Consider the following 19,895-nt stretch of genomic DNA (forward strand, 5'->3'; position numbering starts at 1 on the left):
ATCGTCTCTATTTTGGGGTGCAAGAGCGGTTCCCAGGGGGAAAGGGGTCCCCGGGCCTGCAGGGTTGGGTCGGTTCTGTCCGACAGGAAAGGAAGCTGCTAAAATCCACCCAAAACGGCAGGGCTGGGTTTGGGGTGCCCTGGGGGCATGGGGTGCACGGGGTACCGGGGTGCATGGAGCTCCCGGCGTGCACAGGGTGCCGTGGGTACCTGGGGGATATTGGGGTGCATGGGGTACATAGGGGTGCATGGGGTACATAGGGGTACACGGGTGCAGGGGGTACTAGGGTGCACGGGGTACCGGGATGCACAGGGTGCCGTGGGTACCTGGGGGGTACATAGGGGTGCATGGGGTACATAGGGGTACACGGGTGCAGGGGGTACTAGGGTGCACGGGGTACCGGGATGCACAGGGTGCCGTGGGTACCTGGGGGATACTGGGGTGCATGGGGTACATAGGGGTGCGTGGAGTGCATAGGGGTGCATGGGGTGCATAGAGCTGCATGGGGTGCAGGGGGTACCGGGATGCACAGGGTGCCGTGGGTACCTGGGGAATATTGGGGTGCATGGGGTACATAGGGGTGCATGGGTGCAGTTGGTGCATGAGGTACATAGGGGTGCATGGGTGCAGGGGGTGCATTAGGGCTGCATGGGGTGCATAGGGGTGCATGGGTGCAGTTGGTGCATGGGTGCAGGGGGTGCATGGGGTACATAGGGGTGCATGGGGTGCATTAGGGCTGCATGGGTTAGAGGGGTGCAGAGGGTACCGCGGTGCAGGGGGATCCGTGCCCGGCACCCACCCGTGCTCAGGTCCCTGCCTGTGGCCCCGCTGCTGTTTGACCCCCCCCGCAGCCTGAAGGCCGGGACAGAGTCCATGCGGCTGCCCCGGCCGCTGGCCCCAGCCTGCCCCAGCCCGTCCCATCAGCCCAGGGCCGGTGACACGGGGTGGGGGGGTCCCGGGGCCATTGAAGTTGGGGGGGGGCTGGATCCCCGGTGTGGCAGCGGGGCAGGGGTCTCGTGGCTCTTGCCCGCCCTCGGGGTGGCCGGAGGAGCCCCCTCCGCCCTGCTCCCTGGGGCTTTCATAGCGAGAATAAGAGCCACAAGCAGGGAAAAAACCGAACTTCCCGGCCCGGGGACCGGGAGGCACCGGCGCGGCCACCCCCGGGGTGTCCGGATGAGGGGCAGCATCTGCAGCAAGCGGGGTACCCATGGGGGCCCGACCCTGCCCCGGGAGCACAAAGGGGCAGCCTTCATCCCCCATCCTTTGGCCCTGATTAATGGACCCCAACGGAGGCACCGCGGGAGCCCCGGGGCAGGCACAAGGCTCTGGTTCCCCCCCTCTCCCGGTTGTGACAAGCAGCCGTGGTGGGACGTGGTGGTGGCTCCTCGGCTCTGGTTTAATCGTTAACACCGAAGCGCTGAGCTGGCTCCGGTCTTGTGCAACCCCTGCGAGCGCCGAGCATCCTCGCCCATTGCACAAGGGCTCCGGTGCCACCAGGCAGACCCCATCCGCGGGCAGGGCGGCTCCAGCATCCCGGCCTGGCATCCCCGGGGATGCCCCTGTGGTACCCACATGCCCTGCCTGCATCCCGAGTGGTGCTGCCAATGGGGACGGAGCCTTGCCCATGCTGCCGGTCTCTCCTGAGCTGCCACTTGCCTGCTTATGGGGAATGGAGCTGGAGGGGGGATAGGGACATGTGGGGTGTGAAGATAACGTGGGGTAGGGGACTGTGGGGTCTGAAGCCATTCGTATGTGGAGTTGTATGGTTGTGGACCTGGTTTGGGCGCACAGCCCTGTGCTGGGTGCTGCCATGTACAGTGTGCAGAGCCGTATGGGATGGAGATCCTTATAGCACCCAGCCCTGTGCTGGGTGCTGCCATGTACACTGTGCAGAGCCGTATGGGATGGAGATCCCTATAGCACCCAGCACCGTGCAGCACCGCGCACCACCCTGCAGAGCGCAGCACCGTACTGCGTGTGCCACCGTGCAGGATGCGCTGGGCTCCTCCTGCTCGCTCCCCCTTGCGGGAATGGCACCGTGCAGCACCGTCCCCTCATAGAGCCACCCCCTTGTAGCCCTGTCCCCTCGCAGCACCTTCCCCTTGCACCATGACAGGGATCCTGCAGGATCAGGATGCAGAGGGATGCTCCCAACCCACCTAACCCAGACCTTCACAGCCAGACCACGAGACTCCAAGTGATGTTTTGGGATGGATCCTTCGTTCACCCCCCAGGCTTTGAGCCTTGTGCTGGGGCTCTGGAGACGGTTTCCATCACCCAAGGACGGGGCAGTTGGTCTCTGATGTGAATGCGAGTCTGGCTGTCCCGAATCCCATGAATTATGGACAAGCAGGCAGCCCTGCCCATGGGGCTTTACCTCTGTTGGGGCAGGTTTGGGAGATGCTTTGGCCACTGAGAGCAGCAGCTTTCCCCAGCCTGGATGCAGCCTGATGCCGTGCCAAGCCTGCCTAACCCTGGTGCAGCAGCACAGTGGTACCCGCATCCAACCCCACCACCACAGGGCCCATCCTGTCTCGGGATGCTCAGGGCTGGTGCAGCCCAAACACGGCTCCCATGGGATTCAGACACTGCAGGAGCCCTCAAGAGCTGCGGGATGGGACGATGGAGACGGGGAGCAGGGCACGGATGCAGGCCGGGGAGCCCACGCAGCGGCTGAGGGCAGGAAGAGCGCGGCAGCATCGCAGCGGGCTCTATCAGTGCCCTGATCTGGCAGCGGCTGCGAGCAGCGCCGGGGCCGGGCCCTGCACCCCAACACCTGTGGTTTGGCACCGCCGCCGGCTCCAACGTCTGCAGCGGGGGCTGCCGAGAGCCTCGTGCTTGTGCTTCATCTCTGCGATGTGAGGGCAAAGCGGCTTCCTGCCTGCTGCAGGGCACGGCACAGCACGGCACAGCATGGCACAGCATGGCACAGCACGGCACAGCACGGCACAGCACGGCACGGCACAGCACGGCACAGCATGGCACAGCACAGCACGGCACAGCACGGCACAGCACGGCACAGCATGGCACAGCATGGCACAGCACAGCACGGCACAGCACGGCACAGCACGGCACACCATGGCATGGTGGTTCTGCTGCCACAGGTCCCAGTCAGCCCCAGCGAGTACCAGTGCGATGAGGTCAGATGGTTGTAAAGCAGTTGGGATACAGCACCGTGGGACCATCATCAGAGCATCGCCTTGGGGATACAGGGCATCCCTTGGGGAAGGGATGCTAAACTTGCTATGGGGAAGGGATGCTAAACTTGCTATGGGGAAGGGATGCTAAACTCGCTATGGGGAAGGGATGCTAAATGCGCTATGGGGAAGGGATGCTAAATGCGCTATGGGGAAGGGATGCTAAATGCGCTATGGGGAAGGGATGCTAAATGCACTATGGGGAAGGGATGCTAAATGCGCTATGGGGAAGGGATGCTAAATTCACCATGGGGAAGGGATGCTAAATTCACTATGGGGAAGGGATGCTAAATGCGCTATGGGGAAGGGATGCTAAACTCGCTATGGGGAAGGGATGCTAAATGCGCTATGGGGAAGGGATGCTAAATGCGCTATGGGGAAGGGATGCTAAATTCACCATGGGGAAGGGATGCTAAATTCACTATGGGGAAGGGATGCTAAATGCGCTATGGGGAAGGGATGCTAAACTCGCTATGGGGAAGGGATGCTAAATGCGCTATGGGGAAGGGATGCTAAATGTGCTATGGGGAAGGGATGCTAAATTCACCATGGGGAAGGGATGCTAAATGCGCTATGGGGAAGGGATGCTAAATGCGCTATGGGGAAGGGATGCTAAATTCGCTATGGGGAAGGGATGCTAAACTCACTATGGGGAAGAGAGGAGGAAAGGTTGAGCACCTGGGGGGGAGCAAAGAGTTCTGGCCGCACATCCAGCTCTACAGAACACGTCTGGCATGGGTTGAGGCTGCAGCACCCATGGGAGGTGAGCAGCAGCAAGCGCTGTGTTAATGGTCCCCAGCTCCAGCACTGAGCAGAGCCCCAGAGCTCGCTTTGGCAGCTCCTGGTGCTGCTCATCCCCATCCGGGCTGGTGGGTGCACCCGTTCACAGCCATGCAGTGCCCAAAGCTGCTCCCCCAGCACCAGCACCCACCACAACAGGGGGTTAGATCCGGTTTAAGTGTTTTCTCCTGACACGGATAACCCCATCTCAGCCTTTTAATGGTGTTTGGGAGATGGCAGCTTCTGGAGGCACCTCACTCTTGTACAGACCCATATGGTGGGAATGGGTGACAGGGACAAAGCAGAGCCTGCAGCCTGCTCTGCCCCAAGGCACAGGGTTGGCCCCTGGTCCCCATAACCGGGGGTGTTCAGTGATGGGAGTGAAGCTGCTCAGGGCTTCCTGGGGGCTGGATGGGGCCCTGCTCCCTCCAAGGCAGAGGGAGGAGGATGGAGACCCCTCACTCACAGCATAACCCCAGTGATGAAGGGCCTGATCCTGCAGCACAGAGCCACAGGGCTGACCCCACCACCACGACTGGTCCCAACCCCATTCCCATTGTGGTGGCAGCACCATCCCTGTCCCACCGGGCTCCATGTGGCACCCAGCACCCCCAAACCACCCATCCCAGGGCACCCAACATCAACCTGGGTCACGATAGGACGAGGATGCTTAAAGGAATATAAAATACATACAGAAAGCCATTGTGGGGATGCAGCCACCCCAGTGGGCACGGGTTCAAGTGTGCCCATCCCCGGGGGGGTTCAAGCCCCTAGAAAGCCAGTCCCATGGGAAGCCACCGTGGTGGGAGCACGCTGGGCTGCTATAGGTTGGTGATGTACACTTCCAGGCCATTGGACGCCATCCTGGCCGCAGCTCTTTGGGACCCCCCAGCCCAGATGTCCCCAACGCTCTCATACAGGTTCTCGGGGGCCTTGTCCCGCTTTGCTGCCCTCTTCCAGTTGACATCCACGGCCTCATAGTCCGGGTCGGGGCCGCGGCCCTGAATGGTCCAGGCTCTGTCATTGATGGACTCATAGCAGGGGTCCAGAGGGCCATGGGCTGCCGGGGACCAGGACCGGGCCTGGGCACCCTCCTCCCCTGGGGGTGATGCAGGGACCTGGGTTTTCTTCTTGGTGGCTTTGCAGACAGTGGAGTACATCTCTTCCAGCTGCAGAAGGAACCAAGGCATCACTCAATGGGTTGGGTTGAAGGGACCTTAAAGCTCCTCCAGCTCCAACCCCTGCCCCGGGCAGGGACCCCTTCCACTGGAGCAGCTTGCTCCAAGCCCCTGTGTCCAACCTGGCCTTGAACACTGCCAGGGATGGGGCAGCCACAGCTTCTCTGGGCACCCTGTGCCAGCGCCTCAGCACCCTCACAATAAAGAACTTCCTCCTTATATCTAACCGTGAACTTCCCCTGTTTCAGTCTGAACCCATCACCCCTTGTCCCGTTGCTCCAGTCCCTGATGAAGGTCCCTCTCCAGCATCCCTGTAGTCCCCTTCAGATAGTGGAAGGTTGGAGCAATCCCAGCCCACTGGGGTATCCCCATGCCCGTGCCCCCCTCCCAGCTTCCATATCCCAGGAGGATGCTGACAGCAGATCAACCATTCGGGATCCCCTTTGTACACAACACAGGGAGTGTTTTGCAGAGCGCAGGGAACAGCATCGCCTGTGGTTGGGGTCTTGGCTCCATCCTGACCCCGAAAACCTCCACAGGTACCACTGCTCCAGCATCATAGCCCAGTTCGCTCTAGGCTGGGACGCTCTGCTCAACACGGGCACCCCATGGATGCACGGTGTGACGTTATCCCCCACGCAACCCCCATCCCTGCCACCCCCAAAGCCGTACCTTCGCCTGGGGGGCACTTCCTGAGCCATCGCAGCACTGCAGCGCCTGGGGGGGCCCCACGGCTGCAGCCGCATCCTGCTCCTCCGCGGGCATCCCCTTCTTCACCTTGCGCACACAGGCGTAATCGGCCGCCCCATGCACAGCCCGAGGCGGGGACACCGGGGGCTCCTCTCCCCCCGTGGCCACGCACTCGTAGACGGTGTCGGGCGCCGGGCGCCGTCGCGGGGGAAAGAGGAGGTTGGAGTAGGTCTGGTCCGGGGGCTCGGGGACCGGGATCTGCGGCAGCTCGCGGTGCAGGAGGACGCCGGCACCGTGCTGGGGGTCAGCGGGAGCGGGGCTGGTGAAGTCCAGGCTGGCCGGGCGCTGGGCTGCGGGGACGGGAGATGGGGATGGAGCAGGGACGGAGCCGTGCGGCAGCGCCGCGGCACCGGGGGTGATGCTGCCCCGTGCGCGCACCGCTCCCCTGGGCACTCACCGTGGCCTCCGGCCTTCACCCGGTAGAGCTCGTGCAGCTTCGTGTCCGACTTGCTGAGCGACCGCAGCTGCGTCTGTCTGAGCAGGGACTGCGGGGGGGACACGGAGCCTCAGCGCCAGGGAGGGGAGCTGGGGCGGGAGGGGTTCGCAGCACCCCCAGGGCTCATCCTGCTGCCCCACAGCGTGCTTACCTCATCCACCAGCTTCACCCCGTCCGGAGGGAGCTGCTTCTTCCTGCTCTTGCTGTGGGGAGAAGCGGGGCTGGGCATGGGGCTGGGGGTGAGGAGCGGGTGCCCGAAGACCCCGGCCTGGCCATGATGGGCATCACCGGGTGGCTCCTCACTGGGGCAGCAGCACCCCCAAACCCATCGTCCTGCTCCAGCACCAGCCCCTCTGCAGGGTCCCTGTTGGCTGGGGAGGTGTTGGTTGCATCCTGCATCCCACCAAGCCATGGGGGCACCCCTGGCATCACCCACCCTGCCCATCCCGCTCACACCTCAGCCCTCTCCGGGCTGCTCCTGTGAGCCCTTTGGATGCAGGGGGGGGGCTATCAGGGGGTCACAAGGCACAGGGGTGCAGGATCAGGCCAGGCAGAGCTGGGGCTGGGGTTTAGGCTCAGGGCAAACGGAGCAGCAGATCCCGATGGTCCCAGCTCAGGACAGGCACTGATGGGGTCTCTCTGTGCACCCCAAAGGCCATGGAGGGGTCCCCATGACCAGAAGGGAGGGCAGAGGGGCCGCGGGGCAGCACCTACCGTCTGCAGGCAGCGCACAGGGCGCCCAGGTAGACCAGGCCACCGAGCAGGGCCAGGGCAGCACCCGCTGGCAGCAGCGGGGTCCCCTCCGGCCCCTCGCCCCCCGCTGCAGCCATGGGGCAGCCGCTTCCAGCACCGCCGTGGGGCCGAGCTCTGCGGAGAGAACACAGGAGGTGGGGTGGGAGCGGGCTCGGCAGGGCCGGGGATGGTGCTGCAGGGCCCCGCAGCGCAGCCCCCATGCAGGGAGATGCTCCGGAGGGGGGGACGTGCCCAGGGACCCCCATTTTCTGGCCGGCCGCTGCCCTCCCCACGTCACCTCCACTGCTTCACCCCGGGAAACATCAGAGCTTGGGGTCATCGCTTGCAAACCAACCCAACAAGAGGCAAGCTCCCAAGTGGCCGCTGGGACGTGGAAACGGGGCCCCCAAACCCCTCTGGGATACCCCAAATTGCCCTGGGGCTGTCTGGGGACACGGGGATGGGGTGGCTCCGGCAGGAGGCAGCAAACAGATGAGTCAGCTTCCCGGAAGCGGGGCGAGCTTCACCCTCCCCATCCCCAGGGCTCCCCCTCCAAGCCCGGTGGGATTCAGCCCCATCGATCCCGGCCATGAGGCCTGTGGGGTGCCCGAGGGCTGCAGGATCACCCCTGAGCACTGACCCAGCCGTGGTGGCTCTTGGGCACCTCCGCCAGCATCACACAGAGAATGCCAGGCCTCCGACCTTCCTCTTCCTGAAGGAAAACCCTAACCCTAACCCAGCTCTCTTCCCTGTGCCTTATCCAAGGTCCCCCCTTGCAAACCAAAGCAGAAGCAAGGCAGAGCAAGCACTGCAGAGGAACAAAGGTTTTGGGGAGCCCAACACAAAGAGCAGAAGCTTCCTGCCCCATCAGCATCCTACACCTTTCCCATGGTGAGATCCCATCCCATCCCATCCCATCCCATCCCATCCCATCGTCCCTGTCCCTGCTGAGCCATCAGCAACCCCAGAGCAAAAGCTGCCACCGCTTCACCTGCGCCGTGTCCAGCCAACGGCTGCTGCTCCCAGCTCTGCGCAAGCGCGGCCCCGTGCACGTCCTGCACCCAGAGCAGGCTGGCCTGGCCCTGGAGACGTGGATGCCACAGCTGGAAACTGCCTGATCCCGAGGGAAATGAAGGCAGCTCCCAGCGCCGGGGTGAAGCACGGCTTGAAGAAGCCTCAGGAGCTGATCCTGAGTCCCCAGGTAAGATGGGGCTGGGAGATCCGAGCGGCTTCCACCGGCGGAGCTGGGGACACGGGGATGCCATGGGGCACCCTGAGCACCTCTTACTCACCCCCTTATGTGCCTGAACCCAGATGAGCCCTGGTGAGGAGCCCCCCTGCCCCGGGTGCCTCTGTGGGGCTGCAGCAGCCCCATGGCCCGTGGAGGCACCAACGGCTCCCCTGCACCCTGCATCACCCCACAGCATCCTCATCCCATCTTCACCCCGCACCAGTGAGGCCCTGCCCATTCAAGCACCCTTTTATCTGAGCACTTCCCACGCCTTGGGGCACTTCCCGGGCTGAAGCTTTAACCCCTGGAGAGCGAGGCAGGGTTTAGGGTCTGCCGGGGCTGGATGGACCGGCTGGGATCAGAGCTGGGAAGGGAGCGTTTGCCAGCCCTGTGTGTTTAAGGCTCGAAGGACGAAGGAGCTTCCTAAGCTGACATTAACAGAGGCTGCTCCTGCCCTGCTTTCTGTTGTGGTTCCCACCTGCAGAAACACCGAGCGCCTGCCCCTTGGTGCATTGAGTCCCTGGGGATGCTGCTTCTTGGGACGACGCGTTGGTTCTCCCAAAGGGAGGAATCCGGGCGGAGAAGGCAGCGCCTGGCCCGGGTGCGATGGAGCAGTGAACGTCTCCCCCAGCCCAAGGCACACCTGAACTGCTGCCAATGGAGTCACTGATCCCCCCGTGCCGGGGCTGGGCTCCAGGCACACGGGCAGGGTTTCCTAAGGCTCCACGAGGCTTTGAGGACGAGAGCGGTGGCAGCCACGTACGGGCGATGCGCACCCGGAGCCTGCGAGCAGGAGGAGCTCCCTGCAGTGACCCCCGAGCCCCGGCACCACCAGTGCAGTTGGTTTCTTACTCCAGGATGTGACTGCTACGAGAGGCCCAGGGTTCCCTCCTGGGCTTCCCAACACCAGGATTGAACTGATGGTGGAAACCGAGCGCTGCTGCTTCGGCCCGGCCTCGGATTCATCCGCCACGGCGTGCTCAGCGCACGGGGACCACAAGAACGGCTCTGAAGCTCCTAAAAGAGCACTTGCACGAAACCAGGGCAAACATCAGAAGCCAATTTCCACCAGTGCCTGCGAGCGTGGCTGCAACAAACCCAGCTCGGGGACCCTGGGGAGCTGCAGTGAGAGAAGAGCCCCAAGAAGCAGAAGTAGGGCTTTTACTTTCAAGTATGAAAAAGGAAAGCCCCGTAACAGGCACCATTGAACCTGCCCTGGATGGGGCCTGGAGCAAGCTGCTCCAGTGGAAGGTGTCCCTGTCCGTGTCAGGGGTTGGAGCTGGAGGAGCTTTAAGGTCCCTTCCAACCCAACCCACGTGGGATGCTGTGAAGCGCAGTTTCGAAGCCTAAAGGCGGGTGCCCCCCTGCCCTGCTCGAGGCGACACCGGTTCAGCATCTTCCTTCCCTCCTCCCTTCCACGCTCACTCAGGCAGAGAGAAGCTGAGAACCTGCTCGAGAGGTTTCCTGCGGGGCTGAGCCGCAGCAGACACCAGCAGGGACCTCGGGGCAGCAGGCAGGGCTGGGTGGGTGATGGCGATGGATACAGGTCTGCTCGGGAATCACAGCCACCACAGTGGGTTTCTTGCCACAGACTCCGTGGTTTCACATCACTTTGGGTTTCAATGCCCACGCTCCCTCCGGCCTCCTCCCCTGCAGCCAGCAGCTCAGCAGTCCCCAAGAGCCATTCCACACACGAGCCAAACCCTCCCAAGACAACCGGGAATCTTTCACTGGAGAACCTGACTCCCCACACCTCCGTATCACCAATTCCCCATGGAAGGAACCAGCTCCCACTCAGCCTCCAGCCTCAAGACCCAGCAGTGCTGAGCTCAAGCTCCTTTCCTTCCTTTCCAAGCCCAGAGGCTTCCCGAGCACAAAGCATGGGGCAGCACAAAGCTTTCAGCCCTCCCCACAGCCTGAGTTCACCCCAGCTCATGCTGCCCTGCCGCAGAGCGGGGATCCTGCCTGTCCCATCAACCTCGCTGCAACAGCATCTGCAACAACGCTGCAATTCCCATTAGATGGGGTGGTTCTAAAGGACTTTCCAGGCCCTGGTTTAGTTGCAGACTCAAGTTCACGAGGCAAGAAAACCACCACTTACCTCGCAGAGGCTCAAAGGCTGGTGCCTGTGAAGGGCAGGGATCCAACCATGCTCTCCCCTTTGCACCCGACCTGCAGGATTTGGCTTCTTTTATCCCAACGTTATTCCTCATTAGGGGCTCCCCCCCAGTTGGAACATCTCGATGTGAGCTCTCCCGCTCCTCTTCAGCTCCTTCCAGAGCAGATGGCTCCGAGCAGATACCATGCAGCGCACACCACAGCTTCCTGGGCTGCCGAGGTGGCTGCTGCACCCAATGGGAGGCTGCTTTCTCCCCGCCCTGGCTGCCAGCAGCACCCAGGGACGGGCTCTGCAAGAGCACCCTCTGCTTCCCACCCGGCTGGTTTGGGTCCCAGCCCTCTAGCCCCAGGCAATGGAAGGAAAAGGATGGGTCACCACAGATGAGCATTACCTTGCAAATGAACACTGCCTCGTGAGGAGAGAGGGATCAAATAAACCCCAACTTTATTCACCAGGGATGGGAACTGCCTTGGGAGGGAGGCAGCAGCCGTTCCAACAGGACTCTGGCAAGGAAGGCTGTGGAAATCCCAAGGCAGGGTCAAACCACCACTCGGCCAAGACACAGGGCTGATGGTTCTGGAAGAGGTGATGATGTTAAATAGTGTCAGAGCACAGAACAAGCCCAAGGTGTTTCTCTGCCCAGCTCAGCCCATCAGCGCTGCCTCAGTGCGCACTCATGCTAAGCCAGGCACATTAATACCACTCAAGTGTGGGAAACAGTCACTTGTAAAGGAAGGGCACTGAGCAACCCTTGTTAAACCCTTGAGTTAAGCCCAATGCAGAGAACCCAAATTCAACACAATGAAGATAATACAGCGAGAAACAGACTGATGCTGATGACTCAGGGCAGCCCACAGCACCTTTCCCATCAGCAGAGTCCATCACAGCAGGATCCAAGAGCATGCCAGGAGGAAAAAGTCACTCAGAGGTTCCCTGAAGATGTTCCTCTTGTTCACTTCTGTCTCCGTGTTTCCCGAGGGGTGCCTGCAGCGATGCTGAATCCCACAACTCCGATCCCTTCCCCTTCAGCCTCAGCCTTCCTGGTGAGTTTGGCAGCTGGCTGGTGCAGCCCTGGCCAAGCTGACACCTTGACAACAGGCAGAAAAGGTGGCACCAAAGGAGCAAAAGCTCCCATCAGAGAAATGACTCACGGAATAAAAGGAAATTGATTCCTTAAATGAAGGAACAAAGTGATCCTTAAGATACTGGCATGAAATTGGAAACATTTATTTCTTCTAAAAGCAATTCCACTGCACCAGGCCCACCAGAAACAGCCTGATGAAGCCACCATCTCCTCTGGGGCAAGGACTGGCTGCCACCAATGCACAACATAACCTGGGGGAAGACACCCTTCAGGTCCAGCCTGTCCACGCTGCAGGGAAGGGCACTTTGCTTGCTCTACTGCCTCCAGCCCGGCCTGAAGCTCTGCCACACACAGGGCTGCACCGCACAGACCCATCTCAGGGCTCAGCCAGGGGCTGGATCCAGGCCCTGAGGGGGCTTAAGAAGAGGACCCATGTCCAGCGAGCCACTTGGGACAGAACCTGGGAGGTTTGAAGCTCTGTTACTCTCCTCTTATCCCCGCCAGCTTTGGCACTCCATTTGTGGAAGCACCATGCCAAGTCAAAGAGGCTACAGCATGTCCTGGGATACTCTTACACCCAAACAGATGAAACCTGAAGCTTGAGGCAACAAGAGCCCACCTCCAAGCTGCCAGTTTTCTGCCTGTTCATTACACTGAGGCTACGAGGAGCTGCTCCCCCCAAAACTGTGCTCTCAGCTGAACCCCATGGCAAAACCTGCAAGGCAGAGAGCAGCTGAAGCCATTGGCCTTTGTTGTTTTCACCCTGCTCTGCTTTGGGACCCTGCCTCTGCTCTGTGTTTGTCAGTTGGCTGCCGACACAAGCCACAGTTGACGCAGGATGTGGGGCTTTCAAAGCCCCTCCTCAGCTGCTGTGGAGCCAGCAACGTTACCATCAGAGGAGCTACAGACTCTGTAGTGATAGCAAAGGGAAGAAGTGTGCAAAGAGAGCAGAGAATCCTGTTTCTTGTGGCTCAGGCCCACTGACTGCTTCCAGGATGCGTGCTCCTCCCCTTCCCAGCAATGCTCGGAGCCATCTGGGTATAGGAATGACTGCTTTTCAGCCCCTTTTCCAGGCTGGGCAGCCTGAGACCCGGAGGAGCAGGAAGGCTCCCCCAGGCTCTGAGGCTGTGAGCACCAGGGCTGGCTGGAAGGACAATCACTGCAGCCAAACACCTCTCTGAGAGACTAGAACTGAGTCATCTTCTTGTGTGTGTCTGCTTTCTTCTGCTCCTGCTGCAGACTGGCTTCCTGGGCCTGCAGCTGCCCCAGCTGTTTGTGGGCATTAGCCAGCTTCTCCTTCAGCTGAGCTGTAGCAACACTGTGCCTAGAAGCAAAAAACATAATGGCAAAGTCATCCTGCATGGGTAAGATCAAAGGCTTGTCATCATCGTCCCAGGAAGGTTTGCCCTTTCCTGTGGGATTTGGACAAGCCACCTGCTGAAAGCCAGGAAGAACCTGATGCTCAGCACAATCTGGGCTAGAAAACATCCTCCTCTGATGCTCAGCAGCACGGCAGAGGTGGGTATGAGAAGGAAAGACTCCAGCACCTTTCCTCTCTTCACCACAGCCTCAATTCCAGCCAAAGGACCCCAAACACACCTGCCAGTGTCCAAGCTGGTCTGAAGCACACACTAAAGTCTCTCTCCTCCTCTCCCCCTTAGATCTCATCCACACACATCACTTACTCCTCCTATACCTCATCTCAAGCCCAGCCCTTCTCCCAGCAGCCCCAGAATTCTCAGTCCCCCCTGTAGTCCCAAAGAGGCCGTTTTCCTACCGCCCAATGTTGCGTTCCAGGGCCTGCTGGATTCCTATGATATCCCTCTGGGTTTGCTCGATCTTCTCCACTGTCTGGAGGAGGCGGACACTCAGTTCTTTCCTGGTGCTCTTGCTGGCGTGGTAGATCTCTTTGCTGGTCCTCCTGGGCACTGCCATCCCTCCAGCCTTCTCCCCCGAGCTCTTCCCTCGCAGCTTCTCATTCAGGAAGTCAAACACGTTGTGGGAAGGCTTCCGGCTGCTTCCCTTGGCTTGGCACTTCCTGGATTTGCCTGGGTCCAGCTTCCCCTGCTTCCTCCTCTGGAGCACCTCCGCACACTGGTCAAGGGACTTCCCTCGAGGCAGCACCACGGCCTGCACTGGCTCCACTCGGCCCTGAGAGTTCTTCCCTAACCCTGAGGAGACACCAAGTGATTGCAGTGAGTGAGGACATCCCCTCTCCGAGCCACCTCCCAGCACAAGCTCACGCTGACAGCCACAAGCTTGGAACAGCTCAGCAGGCACAAGAAGCTGTGACTCCCATCCAAGTCAAGGGGAGCAGCAAAGGCCACAGCACGGGGGGTGCAGACACTGTGAGAGGAGCCTTTGACAGCAGAAGATGTGATAAGACACCCCAGGCCATCGGTCAGGCTGGTTTCTGTCAAACCAGATTCAGCCCCATGTTCTCAGATCCTCAAGTCAGCTTCTTCTTCAAACTGGTTTGGTTCCTCTGGGAGGAGCAGAGACAACTGCAAGGAGCAGACTGCCCTCCCAAAGCCCCCAAGGCTCAAGGCAATTTGTGTAGTGAGAAGCTGGTTGAGCAGGCTTTGAAGTCTGCGTCTAGAGCCAGCAGATGCTTTAACACAGACATCAGAAGCATCACGGATCAGCTCCCTTCCACCTAAAGCCTTTGAACATCTCACACAACAGCTCTCATGGCTTTAATCATCAACTTGACCATGGTTCCAAATGCCTCCAGTTTCTGTTATTACCCTAGAGGGGCTGGTGCACACACACATGTGCCTCTACTTCCATTAACTGAGTTATCCCTTCTTGCCTCCCAACACAGCTGTGATGCCTCACACAGCTCCAGCCTTATCTCTTATCTTCAGCACAGGGAAGTTTTAGCTTCATCCAAAACCTTGCTTTTCTTATCTAGCTTTAGGAACCATGGAGGCAGCACCAGGACCCCCTTCTTTCCCCCTTACCTTTCCCAAACTCGTATCCCATCTGAACAAGCAGTTTGGAGCCGATACCACGAGTATGAGCTTCCCAGCCACCGAAGGAGGAGCTGCATGCAGGAGACCATTCCCCATTCTCTGGAACTCTTGAATCTATCACTGTGGCACAGGAGAGAAGAATCAGTGAAACATGGAAATGAAGCTGCTATGCAAAACCTTCATGTGGGCATCCTCACAGCATGAAACGCCCCCAGTACAATGTACTTTTCACACCCCAGAACCATTTGGATGCTCCTCCAGCCCTGTATGGTTCCTATTGAGCTCTCACTTTTAGGAACATTGCACAGCAAGTCACTTAACATGAGCTCTCACTTGATTTAATGTATGCACCACCCCACAGTTCCAGGCAGAGTCCTCCAGGAGTCTTTATGCTTCTTTTCCTTCCTTCCTTCCAGGATGGTGATAGAATGACATACACCATCAGAGTAAACTTTGGCACAGTGGCACATCACACTTATCCTGTGCCTCCAGCTCATGTCTCTGGTATGAAGCTCCTCTAGGCCACAAGGCTAATTCTGTGTTATTAGGATGCAATAATCTCTATTAGGTGACATGTAAAGAGCTCCAGGACACAACTTTGTCCCTGTGATGTACCTGTGGCACTGGCACAGGGGCGGTGTTGCCTGTTTAATCTTAAAGAAGTCACTTGGGCTCTCTTTGTGTCAGCTTTCAGTTGTGAAACAGGGCATGGCTGCTCCTCCAACCTCATCGAGGCACTGGAAGGACCAAACACTCACAGTTACTGGGGTCTCTACTCATGTAGCTACACAAAGCTCTCAGAGATAAGGAAGTCTCCTCACTCACTTATTAGCTCAACTCAGCCAGGCACATAAGAAGCAGAGAGCCTGGAACTCTGCTTCAAACCCTCTTCTTTCACATACTGGAAGTTCCCATGGAAACCTCCAACCTTCATTAACCCACAGCCCAACAGCCTGCATAAACCAAAGGTTTTAGTTTGCAATTGTAACATGCCAGCTGATTACTGCTCAGCAACATACAAAGAGGTGCTTTGCTCTTTCATCAGAGGTGAGACACTTATAAGGGCAGCTCCAGGAGAGTAATTCCATAGGTCCCAGAGGAAGGCAGACCTAGATCTCAAGGTGTTTTGCTCGCACCTTTAGCATAACCAGAATCATCAACACTGTCTTCATCAGACTCGGCAGCCTCTTCACTTCGCAGCGGGGGAATGACACTGTCTCCTTCCACAACAGCTTCCTTGAGCAGCAGAGAATCAAACTTCACCGTGTAGTAACCACTGTCGATGTCTATAGAAGGAAAAGCAAGGACAAGAACCCAGTAAGTATCCAACTGACAGAGGGCTTTCTAAATCAGAGTTAGCTCCAGGGAATGATATGGGAGAGAGGGACGGCCAAAGAACATGTGTTTTAAAGAAAACCTGCTTTTGCTTTGTGCTTTTGTCTGGGAGGAAGAAGCACCCACTGCAATGAAAAGCTTCTTCCATGCTGCCTGTGTTGAGACTTAAAGGTTCACTTCTAATAATTAAGATGGGCTGTTGGAAACTGAATCAAAGTGAAGTTAAAGACTTGCTCCCCACTGACCTAACAACAGGCAAAGAAAGATGGAAAGAGAGAAATCCCAGGTCAGGAGAAGCCTGTGTCAGCAGCTGATGGGCAGGGCCAGTCCCTGACTTCTGGTTAAACAAGAGGAGATGATTGTAATTCGAACCCAACATGCATGCAAATCCCTGCATCACCTGCCTCCTCCCTTCCTGGGCAGTTAACAGAGACACTGTCATAGAATCATAGAACAGTTCGGGTTGGAAAGGACCTGAAGATCATCCAGTTCCAACCCCCTGCCATGGGCAGGGACACCTCACACTAAATCATATCACCCAAGGCTCTGTCCAACCTGGCCTTGAACACTGCCAGGGATGGAGCATTCACAACCTCCCTGGGCAACCCATTCCAGTGCCTCACCACCCTCACAGGAAGGAATTTCCTCCTTAGATCCAATCTAAACTTCCCCTGTTTCAGTTTGAACCCGTTACCCCTTGTCCTGTCACTGCAGTCCCTAATGAAGAGTCCCTCCCCAGCATCCCTATAGGCCCCCTTCAGATCCTGATCTTTATGTCTTCTTTTTGTCTAACATTCTCCTGTTTCCTGGCCTATTCCCTTCCCAAGTTTAACAAAATTCAGAGTATTTTCTCAGCTATGTCAAGATTTCCATTGTAGGGCTGCAGCTTTTCTACCATTAACCAAACCAGCCAAGTTCTACATTCATGTAAGCACCAGCCTCCATCTTCCACATGGAATCCTGCAAAGCCCACTCAGACTCACCAGTTATCTTTGCTGCGTACCATATCCCATCACTGTGCTTCGCCAGGCAGGAGGAGCCCACCTCCAGCGTGCTCAGGTTGGGCTCCTGGAAGGGCTGAAGCTCCTCCGCAGAGACCACCTGCCCATGGGAAAACCTGCCAGGGAAGGGAGAAGAGGAATTACCGACCTCATTGGAGCAGGCTTGAGATGAAAGTGCCAACAAGCTGTCAGGGGTGATGCATCTTCAATGGCCATTAGGGTATCCTGGAATGGTTTGGGGTGGAAGGGACCTTAGAGCTCCTCCAGCTCCAACCCCTGCCACGGGCAGGGACCCCTTCCACTGGAGCAGCTTGCTGCAAGCCCCTGTGTCCACCCTGGCCTTGAACACTGCCAGGGATGGGGCAGCCACAGCTTCTCTGGGCACCCTGTGCCAGCGCCTCAGCACCCTCACAGGGAAGAGCTTCTGCCTAATGTCTCACCTACACCTCTCCTTTGTCAGGTTAAAGCCATTCCCCCTTGTCCAAAGCCCCTCTCCAGGTTTCCTGCTGGCCCCTTTAGGCACTGGGAGCTGCTCTAAGGTCATACAAGTTATTAATTTTTCACCTTGAACACACTATTTATGTCATATAATGAAGAAAGCACCCCACCCCAGAGCATCAGGCTCTCTTTGCTACTGATACATCCAGTAGAAAAGTTCATGGGTCCTTTGGGACGAGCAGGATCTCATGGATACAGAGGTCTCTAGTCCAACTCATCAAGCTGCTCAAGGCCTTACCCAGTGGTAAGAGACCCTCTGGCCTCTCGTGAATGCTCGAACTACTGACAGCCAGGCTTTGCTGGCTTAGTTTAGAACGCTCAGTTGTTAATGTAGCCACTTGTTTGGGTGCAGTTGATTCTCTGCAACTTTCCCATCTCACCTCTGCCTCAGCGGAAGCAAACAGCCACGCTGATGCCACTGCACCAAAACACACTTTCAAAAGCCATAAAAAGGCCAATTTTCCTCGGGGAAAAAAGCCAAACGCGGCACTTCCAGAGCAGGTTTATCCCTCGGAACACCGCGGCATCAGCAGCAGCAGGACAGAAACCCCCTCCCACCCCCTTTTGCCTTCTTTACCGACAGTTCTCTTTGAATCTGCACTTGTCATCCAGGAAGAAGGGACAGGGCTTCAGGGACTTGTGGGTTGGGTACAGGTAGAGCACTCGCACCCCTGCACTGCCATCTTCCAACTCCTCTGTCCCCACAATCATGGCATTGTGGTACTCCAGCGTCCCCCAGGAGCTGTAGTAGGGAGCTTTAACCTTCATCCCGCTCAATCCCTCCTCCTCCTCTTCCTCTCTGTCAGACTCCTTCTCCTCTTCACTGTGTTTTGATTCGTTTCTGCCATCAGTTTCCTCATCCCTCTTTGCTGACATCTCACTGTTATCAGCTGAAGGCTTCGCATCACTTCCAATCTCAGCAATGGCTTCTTTAAAGGCAGCATACTCCTCATCTTGGGCAGACGTCTCTGGGTCGGTGCCCTGCTCCAGGGGACCTCCTGGGGTGGAGGAGGAGGCAGCGTTTGTATCCAGAGTCGCCAGAAGTTTGCTCTTTTTGACAGACACAAGGCTGGACTCGGTCAGTTCTATCAGCTGCTTTAAATCCTCCTGCAACTGAATCAAGTCCGACTGCTGGGACGGGTCCAGGCCGGCTCCCAGGGCCAGCTCCACCTGCTGCAGTTGGGCATTGTAGGTCTGAATTGCTGCTTCCAGACTCTCTTCATCCATTATCAGCACAACAAAGGCGTGTTTAACTGTGTCCTTTACGGGAACTTAGCACGTACTCAGAGTTACTTAAACCCAGCGCCTTTCTGGGTAACAAACCCTTGTCCGCAGAAGCCACCATCCACCCCCGTCCTGCTTCTCCCCTCCGAAGGAACCAGGCCGATGCTCCTGCAGCGAAAGGCGATGAGAGAGTCTGAGGAAAGGCCGGGCCCGGCCCTGCCCTGCCCTGCCCTCCCCTCTCCCGCCACGGCGCCCGCTCCAGGACGCTGAAACCCTGCTCCTCCCGCGGCCCCTCCGCCTCGGGGCTGGCGGCAGCTCCCGACCAGGCCCGGCCGTGGCGGCCCCACTCACCCCTCAACTCCCCTTTCCCTCCCGCACGGCCGCCATGACACCCCTATCACCTCGCTCGGGGCGGGAGCTGGCCGTGAGGGGGAAAATGGCGGTGAGGGCCCGTTCCCCCCTGTCAGGCTGGGGGGGGGTGGGTGTCTCCGGTAGCTGGGCCCGGCCAGGGTCACTCGCTGGCCCGAAAGGGGAGCGGACCCCATCCTGCGGTCCTGGTGCCTACCGTAGGACAGCCCCCCCCGCGCCCCGAGGTGCCCCGTCCGCCTGCCGAGTGCCCAGCGCCAGAAGCGCCTCCATCACCCGTGGGCCGGAGCAGCTGTATTTCCCCTTCAGGGAACGGCGTTTCGCTTCAGAGTGAATATTACTCTGCACACTTGGTCGCAGATGGTTGCCGTGCAAAGCCTTTGCCTCGAGGTTCCGTTAGTATTTAAGCAGAAGAGTTGTTGCAATGCTGTGTGAGTCAGATGGTACCCGTGCTGCTTCCTGTATCTTAGCAAATCTTGTCATAGAATCCCAGCCTGGTTTGGGTTGAAGGGACCTTAAAGCTCCTCCACTCCTCCAAGGGACCCCTTCCACTGGAGCAGCTTGCTCCAAGCCCCTGTGTCCGACCTGGCTTTGAACACTGCCAGGGATGGGGCAGCCACAGCTTCCCTGGCCAACCTGTGCCAGTGTTTGTGTCGCTTTGAGTCTTAGTCTTGTGCTTTTGGCAGTTACCTGCCTCATCTGCATGGCGTTGTAAGATGACAAAACACTTGTATAGTGGATACCGTAACAGAGTTTGTTACTGGGTAAGGCTTAAATTAAGACAAGCAGGAGATTTTATGCACTTCTAAGATTCACTGCCTTCAGTTCAACCATTAAAGATCCTGGGATACAGTTATAGCTAGCTCTTGTTTAAGCCCAGAAGCAAACAGGGTGGTTTTCAAATGAGGGTTGTGTTTGCAGTGCACACTGGGCACTATGTGCAGAAAGAGGTCAAGCTCTTTGGAAGATAATCCCTCACTTGCGTTTAA

General features: G+C 58.3%; 2 protein-coding genes across 2 annotated transcripts in view; both read right to left on the bottom strand.

The window, feature by feature from the left end:
• Window positions 1–4,750: 4,750 nt before the first annotated feature.
• Window positions 4,751–7,206, bottom strand: LIME1 (Lck interacting transmembrane adaptor 1). The gene is made up of 5 exons (XM_057416607.1): window positions 7,056–7,206; window positions 6,493–6,544; window positions 6,303–6,390; window positions 5,828–6,195; window positions 4,751–5,146 (listed from the first exon to the last, which is right to left on the bottom strand). Exons 1-5 carry the CDS (start codon window positions 7,169–7,171, stop codon window positions 4,799–4,801), a joined length of 972 nt encoding a protein of 323 aa, XP_057272590.1. The 5' UTR covers window positions 7,172–7,206; the 3' UTR covers window positions 4,751–4,798.
• Window positions 7,207–12,542: 5,336 nt separating this feature from the next.
• The window catches only part of ZGPAT (zinc finger CCCH-type and G-patch domain containing), a 36,523-nt gene continuing 29,170 nt past the window's right edge, over window positions 12,543–19,895 (bottom strand). Inside the window, exons 2-7 of the mRNA XM_057416605.1 lie at window positions 17,894–18,708; window positions 16,801–16,934; window positions 15,619–15,768; window positions 14,471–14,602; window positions 13,285–13,678; window positions 12,543–12,831 (exon numbers count right to left, since the gene is read on the bottom strand). Of these exons, the coding sequence (XP_057272588.1) occupies window positions 12,693–12,831; window positions 13,285–13,678; window positions 14,471–14,602; window positions 15,619–15,768; window positions 16,801–16,934; window positions 17,894–18,543 (1,599 nt within the window). The 5' untranslated portion in view covers window positions 18,544–18,708 and the 3' untranslated portion in view covers window positions 12,543–12,692. The remainder of the gene's footprint in view (window positions 12,832–13,284; window positions 13,679–14,470; window positions 14,603–15,618; window positions 15,769–16,800; window positions 16,935–17,893; window positions 18,709–19,895) is intronic.

This window comes from Pezoporus wallicus, unplaced genomic scaffold (genome assembly GCF_028554395.1).
Source record: "Pezoporus wallicus isolate ANWC-B61680 ecotype Strahan unplaced genomic scaffold, APGP_CSIRO_Pwel_v1 contig_13399, whole genome shotgun sequence".
NCBI classification, from domain to species: domain Eukaryota; kingdom Metazoa; phylum Chordata; class Aves; order Psittaciformes; family Psittacidae; genus Pezoporus; species Pezoporus wallicus.